Genomic DNA, 21,441 nt, shown 5'->3' with positions numbered 1-21,441 from the left:
GTTTGTATTTAATTGTATTTTTGTCAGATCAATGCTCTTTCTTTTACATGTATTTCACGTGTGGAAAGTTTTAGAAGTATCTTACATTGAAATTATTTTTCGCGACGGAAAAGTTGTTGAGTTGCGTCTCCAGTATTAAACTATACATAATTTATGTTGTATAGAAAAATAAGTTTTTCTTTTCTGCAAAGTGCCAAGATTTTTAAAGTAGTTTATACTTTTTATTGTTATACTATGAAATTGTCATTCTCTTTCTTTTTCTCCCTAGTTTCTAAAATTTAACTGTAGGCTATATTGCTTATTGTAAGTTTTTTTTTTTTAATCCATCACTTAGTACTTGAAAAAGTTTTTAAAAATGTAACGATATTGAAAATACACCTACAGTTATTTTAGCTGAATCTGATTTACTCATGAAAAATATTTATAGATCTAGTGAATGGGATTACTTTTGTAATCTACCAAGAATGTTAACAATGGATGTTGAGTCAGTGTGCAATCCTGAAAGGATTATACTGGCTGGATAATGAGGATAATTAGCCTCACCAAGATCTGAAAAAAGTTGCCAGTATATATACTTGAAAACATAAGACTACAGCTTAGTGGAATTTTTCCCCCATAGACTCTTGTAGCTTGGCCAATTTTGATTCAGAAATTATGCGTAAATAAGAGCAGACATTGACACAAATATCTAGATCAATTGTGACTATCTAGTTTTCCAAATATAAAAATCAAAAGAAAAGAAAATCTGCATTTTTTAAATAGATTTATTTTATTCATATAGTCATATACAGGGTGTTCCGTTTTAACCTGTAAGACCTTTATTTTCGCAACCGTTACTCCTAGATGTATACTTCTAATTGCAAAAATGTTCGAAATCAGATGCAGGGGATATTGAAAGTTTGTTGTGAACATAAAAATGAGTCAAAAACTACAAAATTTAACTTTTTATACGGGTTCCAGTCCACTAACTTATGTTTAGGAAAATAATCTCCGTTGAAAAATAATTCCAACACAAAAACTTTGACATTAGTTCGACCAAATATGTCCCGAAATACCAAACACAGCGTTTTGGGACTTACACCACTTTACTCTTTGTCGATAATACCTTTTGGGGGAAAATATAGGGAGTAACAAAGGTTTTTAATTATATGCGTGCTTAGAGTGTGGTTTTTCAAATTGTTCGAGGTTATATAGTGTGTTTTTGTATCATGGCATAACAGTTGCATTTATTTCGGAATAGCAATTTAATTTTTTTTTTTTTTTACTTTGACAACCTGATATTCCTCTGAAAGGGTGATTAGTTCCAATCCCATCTTCTGTATGGTCCCTTAAAACTTAAAATTCGAATATCTCCTTGAGTTTTGGTCGCACAAAAGTCAAGTTTTTTGTGATAGTAATATTTATCAATGGGGAGAATTTCCCTAAATATTAGTTGGGGCACCTAGAGCCGGTATAAAAAATAAAACTTTTTATTTTGTGACTCATTTTTATGTTTGCTTCAAACTTTCCATATCTTAACTCTGCATCTGATTTTGAACATTTTTGCAATTGGAAGTATGCATCTAGGACAAGCGGTTGCGAAATAAAGGTCTTGCAAGTTAAAACGGAACACCCTGTATATAAAATCTCACAAAAAAAAAAAAACTTCATCAAAGAATTCATTGCACACGCTTTTTTACACCGTCGTCCGCTGCAGAAAAAAAAATGCTGAACTGGTTTTTAATAACCTACCTACGTATGAATGAATACTTATGAAGTGGTGAAAGCCATTTCATGACGGGTGGAAGACGTGTGAAAAAAAGTTTGATGTCCAAAAAAAAAGAGCCCTGAGGAACCCTTTCCTTGACAAATTTTATTCAATCTTCCGATTCCTGGCGGCGGCTTCTGTTAAAAAACAATCAGTGGGGCGTTTGGAACATTCCGTTAATTAGCACCCGCGAAACCTCCCCTCTTACCTTGGGCTATATTGCTGTAGGACAGGAAGCTTCTTGTTGATTCGCTTTTTTGGAAATGAGTGCCTTTCGCTGCAGCGATGTTCATTGCTGCGAATTGGAATTGGTGAGTAGAGGGGAAAGCTACGACTGAGGGGAAAAAAGAAAAAATGCATTGCTTTTTATATTTCTTGAGCAAAAGTCTGATTTTTAATGAAAGTAAAACAGCAGACGCAATACAGGTGTCCCTCGTATAGCACTGTTAATTCTTTCCGTGCAATATCGAAACAGTATTATACGAAACTTTTTTAAAAATAACGTTTGTACTTATTTTTAATACTGATTATGTATGTGGATGAGAAAAATCAGGTTAAGATATATCATGTTATATCGAAACCGTGTTCCGTGTTATACCTTACTTAGAAATAATGTATTAATTAGAAATAATGTAAATCAAGGGATGCGTACCGTGTTATATTGAAATCAAGTTTCATAAAAACAAAGTAAAAACTTATATAAGAATGAAGACTTTCACGGCCGGTGTCAATAATATTGTAAGATTCCGGGCTGTTGTGCTATGGTCTGATTGTTATTCCAAACAGCACTCACTCGCCAGGTCAACCAGGTGAGTAACAACACTCGTGGTCAGAGTGATGTTATTCACCATGATTGGAGTAACAATATTTAGACCACGGAACAACAGCCCGGAATCTTACAACATTAAAGTAAAAACTTATTGCAGTTATCAACCATTAACAGAATGTATTAAACAAAAATGAAATTCCATCTTTTATAAATATAGCATTCGAGTTATATCAAAACCATGAAGAATTATATTCAATTCCCGGACCGTGTAATATCGAAACCGTGTTGTAGAGGTACTGTTATACGAGAGACGCCTGTACTTCACTGTGACTATTGAGGACTATTTTGGTTTATACTACCTATTTTATATATATATATATATATATATATATATATATATATATATATATATATATATATATATATATATATATATATATATTAGGGTGCGTCCTATTTTTGAAGATGGTATTTTTTCATGAGGCACCCTCTCATTTTGTTCCTTCGGATGAAAAAAAATTTATATATCATAAAAATAAAAATTGATTAAAATTTAGAGGTTGCTACCATTGTTGCAAAATTTGAAATCTATTTTTTTTTTTTTTTGCATCTTTTATTATAATATTTATTTATGTTATCTTTTTGTCATTAATTTTAATTAGTAATAAATTAGATTGTTACTGACTTTGAAATTATTTCATATTTTATTAAATCATGTTAGTTAACTGAAGCTACAATCAACTCTCAACCTCTTTACTAACTGTTGGTTAGCATCTCAAAAAAACACAAGTTTTCAGTTAGGAACTCAAAAAGAAAATTAAAAGAGTTCTATTTCAATAATCAAAAACAACATTATTGGAATCCATCATTAGATTATTTGCTTGACCTTGCTCTTGCTGACGATACTTTACGCAAGATTTCACTTCCAGGCGAGAAATTACTTCTAACTGAAAGAAAACTAGGAGGACAAGGCGAAATTGGTAACAAATTAATCTCTTTTAAAATGGCAACAGAACTTGCGTGAAAAGAAGAAATTTTGAAAGAAAGAAAATCATGAAGAATCTGAATCAACTGTAGTGAAAGTATTATTATTATTATTATTTTGCCTCTATTGTAACTGAATGTACTTTGACTGATTCGGAAGAACAAGAATATGCAATAAAGTTTATCTAGATTTGATTTTTTGTTGTTGAAAAGCATTTTCACTTACAAGAAAGAAACTTGCTTTAAAAAATTTTATTTATTTGACATCTACGTGTCATTTCTGAACTCCAAATTGGTCTCTTTCTTAAAGAGATTTAAAAGAACAACTCCTCCAATGAAACGCTGAACATCAGATGTTGTAGAACTAAAACCAAAGGAAAAAAAAATAGAGGATTTCATTACTAACATTCAGATTTTTCACCATTAAGGTCTTTTCATCAAGTTTTTTTGAAGAGTATTATCAAATAGTTCGGATGATGAGTAGCAATCAGAAAAAGGCTTGTATATTTCATATTACTAGAAACAAAGGGGAAAAATTACAATATTGGTGAATGTAAAAGAGTGAAATGGTAAACCAATGATATAAATGGCGTAGTGGAACTTTTGCATGATTTTTGTTTGACATTGTTACACAGCATAGCAACCATGAAGTGCTTTTTTTTTTTTTTTTTTTTTTGTATGCGTAGGAAATAAGTATTTGGGTCATGTTTCTACCTTAACCAACGCAAATTCATGTTGATGTCAAATATTGCAATAGAAAATTGGGAATATTTTTTTACTCTATTTTTTCACAATGAATGTAATTTTAATCGCTGGTAGCAACCTCTAAATTTTGTTCAAATTCTATGAAACTTTTAAGTGAGTGTTTCTTCATCAAAAGGAAGCAATTAAAGGGGTGCCCCATAAGAAATTCAAATTTTTTTCAAAAAGTGTATTATAAGACGCACCCTAATATATATATATATATATATATATATATATATATATATATATATATATATATATATATATATATATAGTGAAGTGATGAAATCTTTTGATGCTACAACCAGGCCAAATTTTGCGATGTCTTATGTTACAATAAATGTTATCATATACAGTACAAATATATTACAAGTAAATAATAGTGTTCACCATCTGGAATTTGCGGAAAAGAGAATTTTAATGGGATTTTTTCTGGATTTATCATTTACATAAAATTGAACAATATTTTATAGAACTTTAGCTATATATTTGGTACCCTATAAACTTGGGTTTCCTGGGTCTGTACCCATGTAAGATCTGAAAGAGAAGATCCGAATCGAGTTAAATTTAGTTATAAATTAAGCAATACTTGAACATTTTTCTTAGTGGGAATTATGAAAGTGGGGAAAATAGATACAATCAGTGATAGCTTCTCTGTTTGTGAGTATGAGCACCCGAAGAAAAATAAAAAAACTTAATTTTTAAAAATTAAGTCTCATGATATTGAAAACGCTTCGAAATTGTCTACCTTTCAGGCTACTCTCCTAGAATCTTTGAAAGTATCATCTCGGAAAACCATTCAAAGAAAATCAGATCATTTTCGATGTATCCGTGTTTCCAACTCCATTCGCATGAACTTATAATTTCTGTTGCAATAAATGCTTCAAATGATTTTTCGATATTATTACTAGTTGCTTTAAGGTAAAGTACATTTCTAGTTGTGAAATACACCGCCAGCTCAGTCATTTCCAACCGAGGACTGCAGTTTCGTGCTTATTAGCACTCATCAGCTCGGCATAGGAAAGTGACTGAGCTGGAGATGGAAAACCTCTTAAGGAAGCCAAGAGTGCGAAACAAACTGGTAGCTAATATAGAATTAGCAGACCAGACGAGTGACCGAAGCAATGGTTCGGTTCAACTCGAAGATTGAACACGAGGCAAGGTATATTCAGTAATTTACTGAATATACATTTCTAGTTGTTCTTTTAAATTACTCTTCCAAAACAAAAAGCTTTATCTGTAGATGTATAGTGAATTTCCACCGAAGCGTTTTCTACAGTACATTTTATTCCATTCTTTTAAGAAAACTGAAGTCTATTAAATTTTTCAACCTTTTTTGAACTGTTTAATTCTTAGCACCTGCAACTTAATACTCTTACAAGAAACAAAAGATGAATTTAAAGAATTCTACGTTCCATGCCATAGTATGTGATCTGTAAAATTTATGATAAACTGCCACTGGAACGTTTTCTGCAATATATTTTACTACATTCTTTAAGAAAACTGTAGTTGATTAAATTTTCCAACCTTTTTGGAACTGCTAAATTATGACGCACCTGTAACTTAATACCGTTACAAGAAACAAAACATGAATTCAAAAAACCTTGTGTTACATGCCATAGTATGTGATCTATTTTTCAAAGGGCTGTCACAACGGAAGCGACCATTACGCTGTCTTTTTCTGTAAACAATGAAAAACAGCAAGTAATGGCTTGGTTGAGAGAAGGGGAAAAAAATAATAAAAATTCTAGAAGATCGCTGCCAACCCACCGTAGCGTATAATCCCTTTTAGAGGAGCGGCAAAAATTTCGTAGCATGCTCCAAATCCTATTAGCCCTTGGTGAATATATCTATACATACTGCACTGTTGAAAAAAGGTTTCACAAATCTTTTTTTTTTTTTTTTTCTGCCAAGTTGAAAGAAAAATTACGTAAAGTTACCGACATAGTATCGAGCTCTTTTGCCTGAGAGGAATATATTGTTTTACATTGTTTTCGTTGGTTAACGAGGAGAAAGTTGTTTTGTGAAAGCCTATTTCTCAAAAAAAAAATCTTTTTTTATACTGCTGAGTAAATTATGTCATTGTTCTTTGGACGATTTTTAACTGGGTTAAGCAGCTTTTTTTTAAACAGGTACTACTAAACCCTTGTTTCAATTTATTTCTTTTGTTTTCATAAGAATGTGCGAGAAGCTCTAGTCTGGGAGATGAAACATTTTTTTTTTTTTTACTAGTAAAATTACTCATGCCGTGGGAAAAAAATCTATTCTTACTCTTATTTTCAAGTGCAACGCCGAGACAGAAGAAATGCAGCCCACGTATGCAATATTCAGGATGTTATTATCCTGTTTAGTTTAAACTTTAACCTATCAAAAACTAAGTAGAGATCATTCTAATGTGGGTATGTTGTTGAAACTAGGTGTACTATGAGGCAGAAGCTAAGGGATGTAAATATATTTTTTGCAGTTTCGAGTAAAACGTGTTTTAAGTTTAGATTCTAGGAAGATTTCCATTGATTTTTTTTTTTCTAAATCATGCTGCATATAGTATCACTCACTAGAGCTACTAGCGCCATATCTTGCCCTAAAACAGAGGAGAGGTTTTCCTACCCCTTGTACAGATTATCTCAACATTTTTAATTTTGGAACTTGTTCCTTTACTTCTCACTGCTTCATATGTTTTATGGATATGAACCAAGTGGAAAACAAACATGCATCTTTTGCATATGAGCTCGCTGGGACTCATTTACTACACTTTTCAATTTTAGGAACATTTATAAATATTAGACGGGCTGTTAAAATTAGTTCTTAGATTATAGTGTGTCCGTACTTCTTTCGTTGGAAATTGAGTCCTGTATGCAATAAGAAAACTCTATTTCAAATAAACTCTGAAAATAATGTATCACATGATGCACCATGTTACATGCAGTTTTTATTTATTTATTTTTCTAACAGTTATTGTATGAAAAAATAGATCTTAGAAGAGTTCTATAATAATAATAAATTTATTTGATTTGGTTTACTTTTCCTTTCTTATTTTTTATTTATTTCTTTATTTTTTAATGAAGGGAAAAATGACAGCGAAGATAGTAATTTAATTTTATATTTGTAAAAACAGCTTTTTGTAGTTCGCTTGTTTCCGTAATGTCTAATGTTGCGAAAGTGCCATAGATAGAGTTACAATGCGGCTAAGATTCCAAAACATCAACATCATTTTGACTCTTTCAAAGTTAGACATTATTGAAGATTACAGAAGAAATTAAGGAATAAAAGTTGGTCAAATAGCATTTTAAATCGTTGCCAGAAATTAAATTAACAGCATTAATGTGCAGCTCGACAATTAGCGTATTATTGCGTAATAAGTTCTTGCACCACATGATTTATCAACAATAAAAACATGAGCATTAAGCTAGAATGAGATACTAATTTAAATCGATCTGTCTCCGTGCAGCAGCATACTAATGTTTTTCTAATACGCTTTTAAAAGTAATTCCTTTGTTAGTAATAGCACATCATTGTATACAGCTTCATCCGAGTTACCCCTTTACTTTCTCCTCGATGATTTATGCTCTGAAATGGGGAGGCACGTTTTCGGCCAAACATTCTTCACGGATTCAATTTCTTATATATTTTTTATTATTATATACATCCACTTCTGTACCGAAACAGCAGGTGCACGACGAGAGGTGGAAATGAAGTGAAGAAGAAAATCCATGAGGTGTGTCTTTCCCCGCCCTTGACCTCTGGCTTCCATATTCCTCAGAGTTCTCACACGGCCCCACCAACATAAAACGAGTATGAAGAAGAAAAAAACCAAACGAAACAAAAGATCCTCAGCAGGTAGCAAACCATTATCTCTCTCAGCAAGGAAGCTACTGGCAGGGTTATTTTTTTTTTATTGCTCTTCGGGGGTTGCGCGCATCCCAGTTCCAACCTCCGCCCATTGTTCGTTTGCGGTTAATTTTTGGCTTGTATCTCAAGTTCGTGGTAATTTTTTATCGCCATCATCCTCACAAAGACTGGAACCAGGTTGGGTTATTTCTGAAAAGCTCGCGTTTTATTATGGGTTTTATTGCTCTATTTTGAGCTGTTCGGAATTTGTCAGCTGTATAGAAATCTGCTTGCCGATCAAATCGACAGATTTGATCTGTTTCGTGTTTTTATTTTTTGCACGGTATTAAATTTCGATTTAACATTTTTATCGGTAGGGTTTTAGATCATTTCTCATGCACAGAAAAGATAAGTTCGGAGCGGGAAGCATTGTCCACGATCACTTACAAAGAGTAAATCTACGCCGAAGTCTGAACTTTTCGGACCTCTGATCTTTGTTCTATGATTCGTATTATTATTATGCTAGAAAGAGCTTGTTTAAGCATTTTTAATAGAATTTTAAAGTATAAATTAAATTATTTACTAAACCAAATATTTTCTTTCATACTTTTAAGGGTTGAGAGGGGGAAAAGGACAGGGGATTGCAGTTGAGTAATTTTTTTTTCCTTCAATTCACTTATTATACTTACTTATTTTTTCCACGGTATTAAATTTTGATTTAACATTTTTATTGGTAGGATTGTTGACATTTCTCATGCACAGAAAAGAAAATTTGGAGCGAAGTTTCAGATTCATTGAACCATTGACTACGATCAATCACAACAAGTACTTAATCTACGCTGAAGTCGGAACTTTTCGGACCGCTGATCTTTATTCTATGATTTGTATCATTATCATGATGAAAAGAGCTTGTTTAAACATTTTTAATAAAATTTTAAAGTATGAATTAAATAATTTATTTATGGAACCAAATATTTTCTTTCATACTTTTAAGGGTTAAGCGGGGAAAAAAGACTGATTGCAATTGAATATTTTTTCCTTCAATCTACTTATTTTGAATATTTTTGCCATTTGAATATTTCTTGGCAGCTGTCAAGCTCTTATTTGCTGCTTTCCAGCAGTACTTATATCGATATCCCACTTTTCTGTTGATTCAGTATAAAGTAAAATTTCTCATTTCTTCTTGAGAGAGCAAATATACTCCAAAGAATCCTAATATTTTTTTTTACCGCTGAAGGATTTAAAACGTTAATATGAATATTTGCTACCTTGTGATAAACTTTAATGAACAATTTCATGATAAACATATTAAACAGTTTATCAATATTGATGTTTAGTTGAATACTTTATTAGTCACAATATTGTTAAACATTTTGATGCCTACAGAGTGTCTGAAAAGTCCTTGACACAATTTAAAAATCTATATTAAAAAAAATGCTGTATGAATATTCTGTTTGCGCCAAAATACTTCACAGATTCAAGAATTTATGACATCACAATAAAAGAGAAAAAAAAATCTGATTATGAGTAATTTACATTGACGGCTGTAGCGTCACATTATAAAAAACAAACGTCATGTGAGGTGATTAACCATTTTATTAATCAGAAATCCATAACTTTCGTTACCAGAGTTCAATGTTTGCACCGTTTGTGGACATGGGACGAACTTGAATACCATTTAGATGTGGTTCAAGCTACATACGGTGCACAAGTTGGAACTCTAGTAATGCAAGGTATTGCTTTCTGCAATTGTTTGCGTTCATGTGACGATACAGCGATTACCTATAATTACTGTTTTTTTCTTTAATTTTTCATTTTATATATACACACAGTAAAGCCCCTCCTAACGGCACCCCTCTATTAAGGACAAAAAAATTATCCCGTTGGTGTCCACATTAGAGGAGTTTCACTGTATATATATATATATATATATATATATATATATATATATATATATATATATATATATATACACACGATATATATATATATATATACACGATATATATATATATATATATACACACGATATATATATATATATATACACGATATATATATATATATATATATATATATATATATATATACACATACACGATGTCATAAAAAAAAACTCTTGAACCTATGAAATACTATATCGCAAACCGCATATTCATACGACAATTTGTTTGCTTTTTATGAATTTTTAAAATATCATGGATTTGTCGGACAACCTGTGTATGCTTTCATTGTGGGTAATTAATACTTTTCTGTAGATATTTTAATTGCGCTAGTATTTTCTACTGAAATTAGAAATAAATATTTCTTTTTGGAAAAATTTGATAAAAATTGTCATTTTACGAATTATCTTAAGTTAATTCCTAAGATAAATAAACTAAATTCAATAATTGAAATCGGAAACATTTTTCTGACTTCTATTGTTAAGTCGCCACTTCGAAAATGACGTTATTTTTAGTTGTAGAATTTTTACTTTTTTGGATCAAAATGATACTTGCGTAAAAAGATAGTTAAAAGTAAATCCATCAAACACTGATCATAGTAATAGCAATGACGAATCGACCTGTATGACCAAAGCAGAAAAAGTTAGCCAAACAAAAGTTTTAAATGGAAGTATGTAAAAAAAAAATAAGTTAAAAATACGAGGGACATCCAAAAAAAGTAAGTTTGACCATAATAGGAGCGACTGAAGTAAGTTGATCCATGTATCACACGAAGTTAAATAATATTTGGCTTTCGGATATTTTTTTACACAATAATAGGTTATTAATATCTTCTATTATAACATTTGCAAGCTTATAACCGAGCTGATAGTGGTTTGAACAGAAATATTAGTAATTTTTTTTAATCTCATAATGATATTAGAAGAAAAACAAATTGGACTCACAAAGCTAAAAATAAGCTCCAAATAGTACATTCAATACTAATAAAGGCAATTCAAAGCTACATTAACAATTGAAATTAATTTCAATTTCGCGAAAACAAAAGGATTACGATTTTTTCTTCTTCCTTTTTTTAAATCCGTAAGCTATTCTTTCTAATACAAATAGCTTTACGATTCTTTGAAATAATAGCACATCAAAGACTACATAAGTTCCAACAAATAAAAAGTTCTGAAACGGAAGAACGTTGGTGCGCTTAAAATTTTTGCGTAAAGATATTGAAACCTAAAATTACAATCGTGGAGAAGTAATTTTACTGAGAATGAGGAATTTAAATAACAATCAAGAAACAAAAAAGGGCAATTTAGAATAGTAGGTTCTTTACCCCGAAAGTATTTTATTGCCATTTATTCCTTGATCTCGCGGATGACGATGGCATTTTGCGTTCTATTGTTAGAGCCGCTGATTTTATAGCTGCTAATATCACGTTCGCCTAATGCTTCTTTTTGTCGCCGCTAACAGATAATTGGCAATAAAGGATCCTATTATGCTGAACTTTCCAAGTTTTAGTGTTCAAGAATACTATTACCACTCGAAATGAAAATGCGCAATTTGCCATAATTTCAGTAGTTCGTTTTTATTTTGGTAAAACTAACTTTATTGGAATTGTTTTAAAGTAAGTTTTACCGCATTAAAATATTTATCTTTTTTGCATAGAAATTACAGTATAAATTTTCGTTCTGATTTGGTTGAAAATTAATTTTATGTGAATGGGACTGGCAAAATCAATACCGCACTTAATGTATGTGTTGCTGAGCGCACATACGATACAGCAACTGACTTAAAGTTGTATGGCAAATGAGGATTATAAATGAAGTCCCATAATAAAAGTTGCTATTTATAATCAAAAGATTACAACTGTTGTGAATGCTTTTCATATGAGGCAGTGAGAAGTAAAGGGATGTAAGTGGACATTTTCGAATTTTAAGTATAACGCGTGTAAAGATAACATCCTAGGTAGGCTTTCATTGATTTTTTTTTTTTCTTAATCATGCTGTATAGCAGCAACTACCAGGAGTACTAGTACCATCTCTTGCCCCAAGACAGCAAGACAGAGGAGAGGTTCACCTACCATGTGTACTAGTTATCTCCAAATTTTGAATTTTTGCCACTTACACAATCTCTTTGTTTTTCACTGCCTCATATGGTTTTTCTCTTTTTAAATCTTTGCGTACAAAATATGGGATCGCTTGAAACTGTTTATTCATGTTAGGAATAACATGATACCGATTTGTATTATAAGATAACAGGTATTATGTTGTGATTCGAATTATAGCATACCTCCCTCCCCCCTCCCCTCCTCAACAAAAATTTTAAAATACCTTAAGAGCGTAATTATGAAGTGTATTAAGACGTTAATGAATGACTTCATAGCGAAAAGTTAGTCGCAATTAATTAAACTGCAGTCTAGTTTTTTTCTACGGAAAAAAAGAAGAATTTTGCCATTTTATTTTTTCTTCGCTGTTTCACGAAAGCAGCACTTCAAACGGGCCAAGCATTAAAATAGAAAAAAATGGATGAACGCAATCGAAAGATAAGTACAGCTTCGAACGTTCTATCATTTCAAGATTACCTCATGAAAAAGGCAAGGATGTAAACAAATAAATTTAAGAAATTTATGATGGAGAAAAAAAATGTAGTTCACATAATGAACGGAGAAATGTATTCTTTTTATTATCCCTTTGCGACAAGAGTGCTGTTGACATTTTTATTTTATTCTGTTTTTAGGAGCAAACTAATTCTATTAAAGGATACTTCATATTTAAAGAATAGTAGTTGGAAATGGAGAAATAATGGTTTAAATCGACTTTTTTTAACTTTCTCTATAAAGAAACTGAAGTTGCTATTAATTTTTTAAAAAACGAATGAAAGTGATAAATGTCGCAATTGTACGTCTGTAGTTTAGCACTCAATTCATCAAATTGGCTTTGTTCCTTTTAAAAAATCATTCTGAAAATGCAATTGACATCCTTTTTCATACCTTCTCGGAATATTCAAAACATCTCAGGGTTTTCAAATTACCTCATTGCATGCAGTGCCCAAATATTCAAATACATATATATGAGCTTACATCCCGCTAATAGACCAGTTGCGTTTGAAGCACCTATAGTTAGGGCTAAGCTAATCTGGCAACACTGTGAAGGCAACACAGATCACAATCACGACATTACGACGCTACCAGATTAGGTTTGCTCCAACTGTAAAAGCCCTGTGATGTAACCACCAAAATTTAAAATTTGGTAATAGCTAGTGCAAATAGTAGGAGAAACTTTCTTCTGTTTTAGGAAAAGTGATGGTAATAGTAGCCCTGGCAGATGCTTCTGTATACAGGATTTAGAAAAAAATTTCAATGAAAGCCTATACCAACTATGGTTTCGACTTTGCAAGCGTTTTGTTCGAAACATAAAGTTTACTTAACTTCTCAAAACTACAATTTAAAATAGCTACTAACTCATGAAAAATTTTCTGAAAATTAAGTGTACTGCCGTGAGCAGGTAAAGCGCAGTAACTACAAACTTTTCATTTTTTGACATTTTCGTCACCTATTGTACGTTAGCTTTAGCGTGCAAGCCCGCTTATTTGGCTTCTACTAAAAAAAAGCACGAAAAAAACGTCTAATTCCAACATTTGCTCAGTGTTAGTATTGAATACCAAGCGCATTTCTTCAAGTATCTTGAACACTCATTTCTGCAGATACTGCCTTTTACCTACCCACGGCAGTATACTACTTTCTTTTAAGAGATTTTACGTCTGATTTCAGCCGCTCCTGTAATCAATTATGTGTTTGTGTCACAAAGAAGGACGCTCTTTATAAAATTTAGTTGCATTCTTTGATCCAAGATGTGTTCTTCTCATTCATTTGAAATCTGTAATCAATTGGTACTCGTCTTGAATGATAAGAGAGAATTAAAGATGCAAAATCTCGGCTAAATCCTTTGAACGACTTTGATTAATAAGAAATTTTATTATTAACCACAGACTGATCAAGATCTCGAATGTAAATTCAAGTTTAAATTGTAGTTAACAAAAGAAAGCTCCGAAGTTCTCTCTTGAGGTTATCGGCGCATCCTCTTCAGATGAATTGGGGCGGAGGCTAATGACGTTTCAAACAATAGGTTTTCCGTCACGTTTCGGCTATCAGGTGAGCACTCTAACAGGTGAAAGTTTCACTTCTGCCGCAGCAGTCTCCAAGTAAATTCTGTTTCGAATTTCGAAGGCTTCACACGGATGTGTTCATTAAAGGTGTGATGTTCGATTGCTCGGAGGTTAGGCAGATGGTGGTACTAAACTTGAGCAGCCGAGTGAGAGGTTTTTCTGGTTTGATGCTTCCCACTCAATCGAGCTTCCGTAAGCGTGAGAGCACAAATAAATAGACCGAAATTATAGGTCTCGTGATATTTTTTGTTAAATTGTCAACAGTTTAGTGATTTTTAGTCCAATGAGCTTTATGGTTGCACACTAGGCTTTTTTCATCATCCTTTAGGGTAACAGCACCAGTAACAGACATGCTTAAGACATCTCTTTCAGGTTAACTCAAATTTCGGAGTCTTTTAATGTATTTAGACTTTTAAAATTATTTTTCTCTCATGCAACTATATCTCATCTAACGTTTGGCTGCTTCTGGATCTTTTAAATTAACTAATTCTATTTTTATTTGCTCAATTTCGGAAAAAAGTCTGAGCCCCAGTAACAGACACCGAAAAATCTGATGATATCCAGTAACATATAGGATGAGGAAAGGATGAGTAATGGACAGCATTCCTCTTTTCTCTTCAAAATGTGCAAAAGTTCTTTATTTTCAGATCTAAAGCCTTATCAAATTCAAATAAACATGAAACATCGCCAGACCTCGTGGTGGCCGTTCAAAACCTTCCACCACTGCCTTGTAAATACCAAGTGGCTCATAAAATTCACTCTGACAACACTAGATGGTTGTACCGTTACCGTATTCATGGGCCACAGCAACATCAGTTTTACCCGCCTAAAATTCCTATTATTTAAATTCAAATTTACGACTGTCTGTTACTGAACCCTTGTCTGTTACTGGTGCCGTTGCCTTATTTCTTTACTTTTTTGTTCATAGGTTCACTTTCGGAAATGAATCGCTCACTTTCGAGCTTTCTTCAAACGTAAGACAAACTCTCTCATTTAGTTTATCGCTGGATTCAGAAACTCATGCCAAAATCATACAATTTTTTCTACAACTAAACGAAATGTTTAATCTAAACATTTTCCATGAAGCTATTTCGTCAAATACAGTAAAGACTACTTAAGTTGGCCTCTTGCGGTGCACTACTTTAGTGGTCAACTTATAAAGGTTGACTTATACGATATAAGACTTTTTGTACCTGAAAAAGCGGTCAACTTACAAAGGTGGTCAACTTTATAGGTTTTGCTGTACGACGAAAATTTTATGAGATTTAAGCTTACGTTTCTTTGAGCAGTCAAAAGTCTCAACGAGCGGAACGAAGCTTATTTCGGGATTTTGTGTTTGGAACACCTTTGAGACTGCAAGACATCTAAAAGTTTTTTCCCAGTGTTTGCGTATTGGAGTAAATCAACAAAAATCCCAACATTCATATTTATCAGGACAATAAGGCCCGATTTTCGTACGCCTGGGATTTAACTTCGTTTTTGATTTTAGTCACGCGACGAATTTGACCTCTTATTGGTGAACTGGGTGTGATTTTGCTCACTTAACTAGATGAAAACAAGATCCAAGAAAAAATGCAAGTCAAGCAAGCTCCATTTCTCGTTTCTCAAAGCAGCAACAGCAACACGAAGATTAGAAACCGCAACCTGCTGGTTCTGAGTCAAATGCGTTGCCAAGCCATGGATCGAGTTCTTAACTTTGATTGATTCTTTTAGATTTAAAGTAATTGCTCTAACGAACAATTGTTCTTAAGTATTAAGGCTCGTTGGATAGAAGCGTTAATACCAAGCTATTGATAGGAAATTATCAACTTCCATGACAGAAGAGAACGAATGTTTTATAATCTATATACATTAAAGCATACACTTTTGTTTGATTCTACTAAACAATGTTCAACTTGATAAGTTTTATTGTATTCGCATTGCCTATGTATGTTACATTGATTTTTTTCGTTCTCGTAATTGGCTTAGGACACTCTCTTTCAAATTTTACAGCACTTATTGTTGGCTATCTGCTTTGTACTGACAAAATTTTTTATTTCCTCTCCCAATCCGCTTAATTTTAAGCACAAAGAAATGATGTGCACCAAAACATTACATTCACTGTAAGTTACAGAAAAAAATATTTATAAATTTTAAAATCTCGTAAGGAAATCATAATAAACTTTCAAAGTATAGCAAATTTAAAATAACTAACAGCATGGTTATATTTTGAGGTTACATCATTAAGTTTAATACTCTTTGACAACACTAGCGGAAATAAACGTTACTTTTACATTTATTTCAGCGTGAAATATTTTTTAATACTATTTTGAAAATGTACACATAAATCAAAAATTCAAAAAACTCTTTGAATGGAAATATTTATGTTTCTCCGAGCATACAATGAATTCCCGATTATGTCCGTTCTAATTAATATTTAAATTTGCACGAAAAATTTAATTATACTACTAATTAGCAATGTACTGTAAACCGTCTTTATATTCGAATGAGGAAGAATCCATCTTTCATCGTGTTCCGAGGACGTAAAGATTAATCTTAAAAGTTTTCACGTCCTTGAAACAGTGACGGGTTGCTTCCTTAACGATTCTCATATAACGTGATCTCTAATTTGAAGAACAAATACTTCTCAAACCATATTTTACTCTATATCCCAAGAAATTTTCGTTCTTTATACTCTATATATGTTTATTTACCAATCCATTTCTTGTAATAGTTTTATAGTTATCCCATCAGGTGATGGGAGGTCAATGAGAACCAGAAATAGAAGACTTCAGGTTGTAGTAGGAATTAGCAAGTAGAGAGCAAGTTAGAATAGACAAAAACAAGAGTAATCATGATTCAATCACTCTCCCCCATCCTCTAAAACTCCGAAATAAACATTTTCAGTTAATGTGAATGCTTAAACCAGACATGCCAACGCGTCATGGCCAGAACATACCTATTCACCATTTTATTTTGACGATGCACGAAAGTACAGCCAATCCATTAAAATAACAAACAACTGCAATAATAACTCACAAATCGAAAAAGTCGCAAACAGATAATAGTCGAGAGATCTGAAAACTGCACTACGAAAATATTACCCAATTATCTTCAATCTGCTTGTAGATAATATGGCAGAATTTGACAGGGTTGTGTGAGATGGAAAATGACAGATTTCAAATATTTTAGATCTTTTGATCATGGCTCCGACTCCTTTACTCCAAAATCAGTCTACCTTCAGCTCAGACTCCACACCTCTGGACTTTGAAGCAGTAACTGATAACATGTAAATAGGAACATTGTGAGTTCAGAACAGTAGCATTCTAAGAAGAATCAATTATATCAGTCAGTTGAAATCAGTTATAAGCAGAAAGCGTGAGCATCATTAACGACACTAGTAGAGCAAAAAACCACGTCACCGAAAATAGTAGAGAAAACGAAACACACTCATCTCATCAACACGTAATTATAACGCGAGGCCATCCGGTTAACTTCTAAATAAAAAGTGAGGAAGTGAAAAAGGGTTAAACGGCATCAAATCCTTGTTCTCTGTCATGATTCCCATAGCGATTGGAAGCGGTCACGGTCGAAAACTGCTTCCTAGAACGTCACGATGTGACCTGACGGCAACAAAGAAGCTGTACTTATCGAAAGCGGATCACTCATTAGCGATTTCACCAACCACCGACGATATGTCTTAGATTAGTTCCAAAAAAGAATGCATAAAAGGTGGGCATGATAATAACAATGTTCCGTGTGTCACGCAACGGATTTTTCTAAGCCTTTCGTTACTCGGAGTCACGATTTCCGATAGACTTCCAGATTCGCGTGTAACTTGGTGGTGATGTCGGGGGTCTGTTGGGCCTGGCAACATGAATCAACTTGTAGAATCTTTGGTTATTGATTGTTAGGTTGAATGATTAGGTCTTGTTCATTTTGGAATTTCTGCTAAGCAGCGCTCATTTGGATGAAATCTTACGAATTACAAGGATAATCTGTAGTTGGGGGGAAAACGGAAATAACTAGTGCCTGTTAATAGCTAGGTAAGAGCAATCTATTTCGTATCAATTCAAGTAGGTGCAGCTTTAAAAAATGGAATAATGTGGGCTTCATTACACAGCTTACTGAATCCGGGTAGTATCGAGATACTTTTCTTCGCATAAGCATTTCTAGAAGCTTAATGCATTGTTTCTCGAGGAAGCTCATCTCTGAGTACCCGTAGGTCCCCTGGAGCCGGACCACTCCCTTTAAGGGCCCAAGGGAGGAGATGAGTTGTTGTGAGATCTTTTATTTTATCAAACTCCGACGTACTTAACTTGAACGTTGATTTTTATTTATATATTTTTATTTTTTTTATTTTATTTATTTATTTATTTATTTATTTTTTGAAAGAATGGTTAAGACTAACAATATTTCTCTCCGCTTTTGGGACAATTCTGACATAAATGCGTTTTTCTTTTGCCCCATGCAAGATAAACAGATGTTTCATCAGGAGACAAAGAGCCATAAATATTTCTTGCTGTCACACGACTAAATTGCTTTTCACTACTCTAGATATCACGCTTGTGTGTGTGTATTTATATTATGAGTTGATAAATATTAATCAAAAACTTTATGGTGTTTTTGGGTACATTGACCATATCCTTTTTTTCTTCTTCTTTCCCGGGAATACCAAAACAGATTATGAGGCCCAAGTCCTTGGTGCTCCAGTAAGCCCCCAAAAAAAGTTTTAAAAAAAACGTCTGGCACATAGGTTCAGGCTTGTCTCAAAAAAATGTTTGATGCACTGTGTGAAGCAACTACAATAGAAGAGACGGATTGTAAATGCCAAAATTAAAAATTTGGTGATAACTTATACAAATGGTAGAAGCTCTTGTCTGTTCTGTTATGTGGCACGAGATGGTAATAATATCCCTTGAAAGTACCTACACGGCATGATTTAGAGAAAAGGTTCCATGAAAGTTTTCCGACGTTTTACGTTTGAGAAATATTGTAAAGGATATTTCAAGAATGAAGTTCAGTTTAAAAAAAATTATATTATAACAGGTACAATAAAAGGATCTACAGAATCATTACTTATAACAAAACAATGAAAGTAATTTGACGTAATGGATTTTCGCCGGGTTTAAAACTAATAAAAATGTATACAGAAAAGATAAAATGCTATTTTAAACCTAGAAACCTTTCTAATTTTGAACAAGTCGTAGTTCACGATTTGGGGGGGGGGGGCAGATAATGTATGCAACTAGGATTGTCTTTAGAAGACTTCGTAACTGCACTGCATGACTTTAAATTTTGTTTTTGAACTTTTTTGCAAAAGTTCGGATTTATCTAGTATGCAGACGTTTGTATTGTCTAGCCCTGCTAGACAATTCTGAGATAAGTCAAAAAAAAACTTTAAACTAGGTGTAAACATTTGAGTTAGAGCTCATAAAAAGTGACAGAAATGTAATCGACATGAAAATTTTCAATTCCCTGAACTTGTTCAGTTTTTGAAAAATATAATTTAGTTAACCAATATTAACACAAATATTTTTATAACAACCTAATGAACCTACCTGATAAATAGATTGCAATCGTTACTAACGTTCAACTAATCGATCTTAATTTTATTAATGTTTTTTTTTCTAGGGGGGAATGTGTGTGTGTGTGTGTGTGTGTGTTTTTTTTTTTTTTTTTTTCTTTAACTTTGGTTTTAAGCAATTTAAAAACTAAATCACCCAATGGGATCTTTTGAATGAAATTTCAAACTTTCATGCGAACGTGTCTCTGAACCGAACATAAAATCGGTTGTACAAGAAAGCATAATTTCAAACATACCATCGAATTTTTTAGAGAAACTTTTGCTTTCAATTCAACGAGTAGAAAGAGCTCCGTTATGCTCCTCGGTGTACAGTGTACAGTAAAATCGGCTTTTCAGCAAAACCCACGACCATGTTTCCTCTTCTTCTGTAAACTATTTGAAAAAATCGTGTTTTTTTTACAGATACTATTTTCTTTTGCATTCCAAGCACTTCCTTTTCCAAGAAAATGTAGATTAGCTGTGCTTCAGTCTGAGTGTCAAATCGTAATTAAGTCATAAGTACTGTTCTCTTGGGCAAGTGCATTTTGTCAAATGCACTTCTTTAAAATATCCTAGGTTCAGTTATGTCCGATGTAATTTGGAGGCGAAAACAAGGATAGCTTCGGTGATTAAAACCCCGAATATAGCTTTTAGTTTTGAACCATATTGCTACTCACCTTGTTAGTCAATCTATATCTAATTATGAACCCTCCCCACCTCCCCGCACCCCACAAGATCAAATCCTGGTTCCAGTTTTCAGCATTCATGTAATTTCAATGCAGATTGTAAACCTATTTGATTCAACGCCTATTGGCACTGTGCTGTATTGTGTTACTGTCATTTTTACACTCACATCCTGTAATAATTTAAATTAACCGCAAATTATGTTTGTTATCACGTGTAAATCCAAAACACTTTCAAGTTTCTGAAATCAATTTGCCAGTCTAATGTGAATAGTGCTGCCATCTACTTTTTAAAATAGTAACTTTTTATCTTCAAAATTGAAAAACATTTATTTACCGTAATCATTAGTATTTATCAACTATTGAAATAGTCATTAAGAGAATAATTGTAAAACATGAAAACTCAAACTTTAGAATTTTGGAGTTGAAAATTTATTTTTCCAGATAATAAAAAAAAAACGCCTAGTTTGCTTTAATTTCAAGTGTGGGTCATGTATTATTAAATGGAACAGGGAATTTTCACCGAACTTCTGAAATAAATGTATTAACCTGGGGAGGGGGGGTTAATGGCACAGACTGTGCCATTGAAATTATTAAGAGGGGTGTTTTGACGTGTATTTTTCTCATTTTGGGGGTGGGTGCTCTTGCTTTGGGGGGGGGGGTCTTCGCGTGATTGGGGGGGGGAGTGCGCCCTTGCCTTTAGGGGGCACCCCGTATTAATTATGTTTAGTGTAAAACTAATAAAATATTTATTTCTTCCTACTTTTGAATTCTTGTGATATTATATGTTATTTAGTCTTGGCATTAATTTTTTTCTCCCTCTCTTTAGTGTTCAGGCTGGTGCATTGTCAAGAAATAGAACCCCGCCTAATTATCAGTCCTCCTCAAAGTTACCTAAGTACGCCAGCAGGCAAGCCATTTGGGTTGGTTTGTTCGGGTGAGCCAGACAATGAAGGCAGCTTCAACGAGATGAAATGGTACAAGCCGAATGGAGAAATAATTCCTGAAGGGTGAGTTTCAGTTTATTATCCAACTCAAATGTA

At 33.0% G+C, this 21,441-nt stretch overlaps 1 protein-coding gene across 5 annotated transcripts in view; it reads left to right on the top strand.

Moving 5' to 3' along the window:
• LOC129225937 (fasciclin-2-like) overlaps window positions 1-21,441 on the top strand; it is a 234,654-nt gene that overhangs the window by 176,826 nt on the left and 36,387 nt on the right. For all 5 annotated transcript variants that reach the window (XM_054860482.1, XM_054860481.1, XM_054860479.1 and 2 more), the window contains exon 2: window positions 21,228-21,408. In XM_054860482.1, the coding sequence (XP_054716457.1) occupies window positions 21,228-21,408 (181 nt within the window). The remainder of the gene's footprint in view (window positions 1-21,227; window positions 21,409-21,441) is intronic.

This window comes from Uloborus diversus, chromosome 7 (assembly GCF_026930045.1).
Source record: "Uloborus diversus isolate 005 chromosome 7, Udiv.v.3.1, whole genome shotgun sequence".
NCBI classification, from domain to species: Eukaryota; Metazoa; Arthropoda; class Arachnida; order Araneae; family Uloboridae; genus Uloborus; species Uloborus diversus.
The sequence above is the reverse complement of the archived record's forward strand: the minus strand, read 5'-3'. Positions and strand labels throughout refer to the sequence as shown.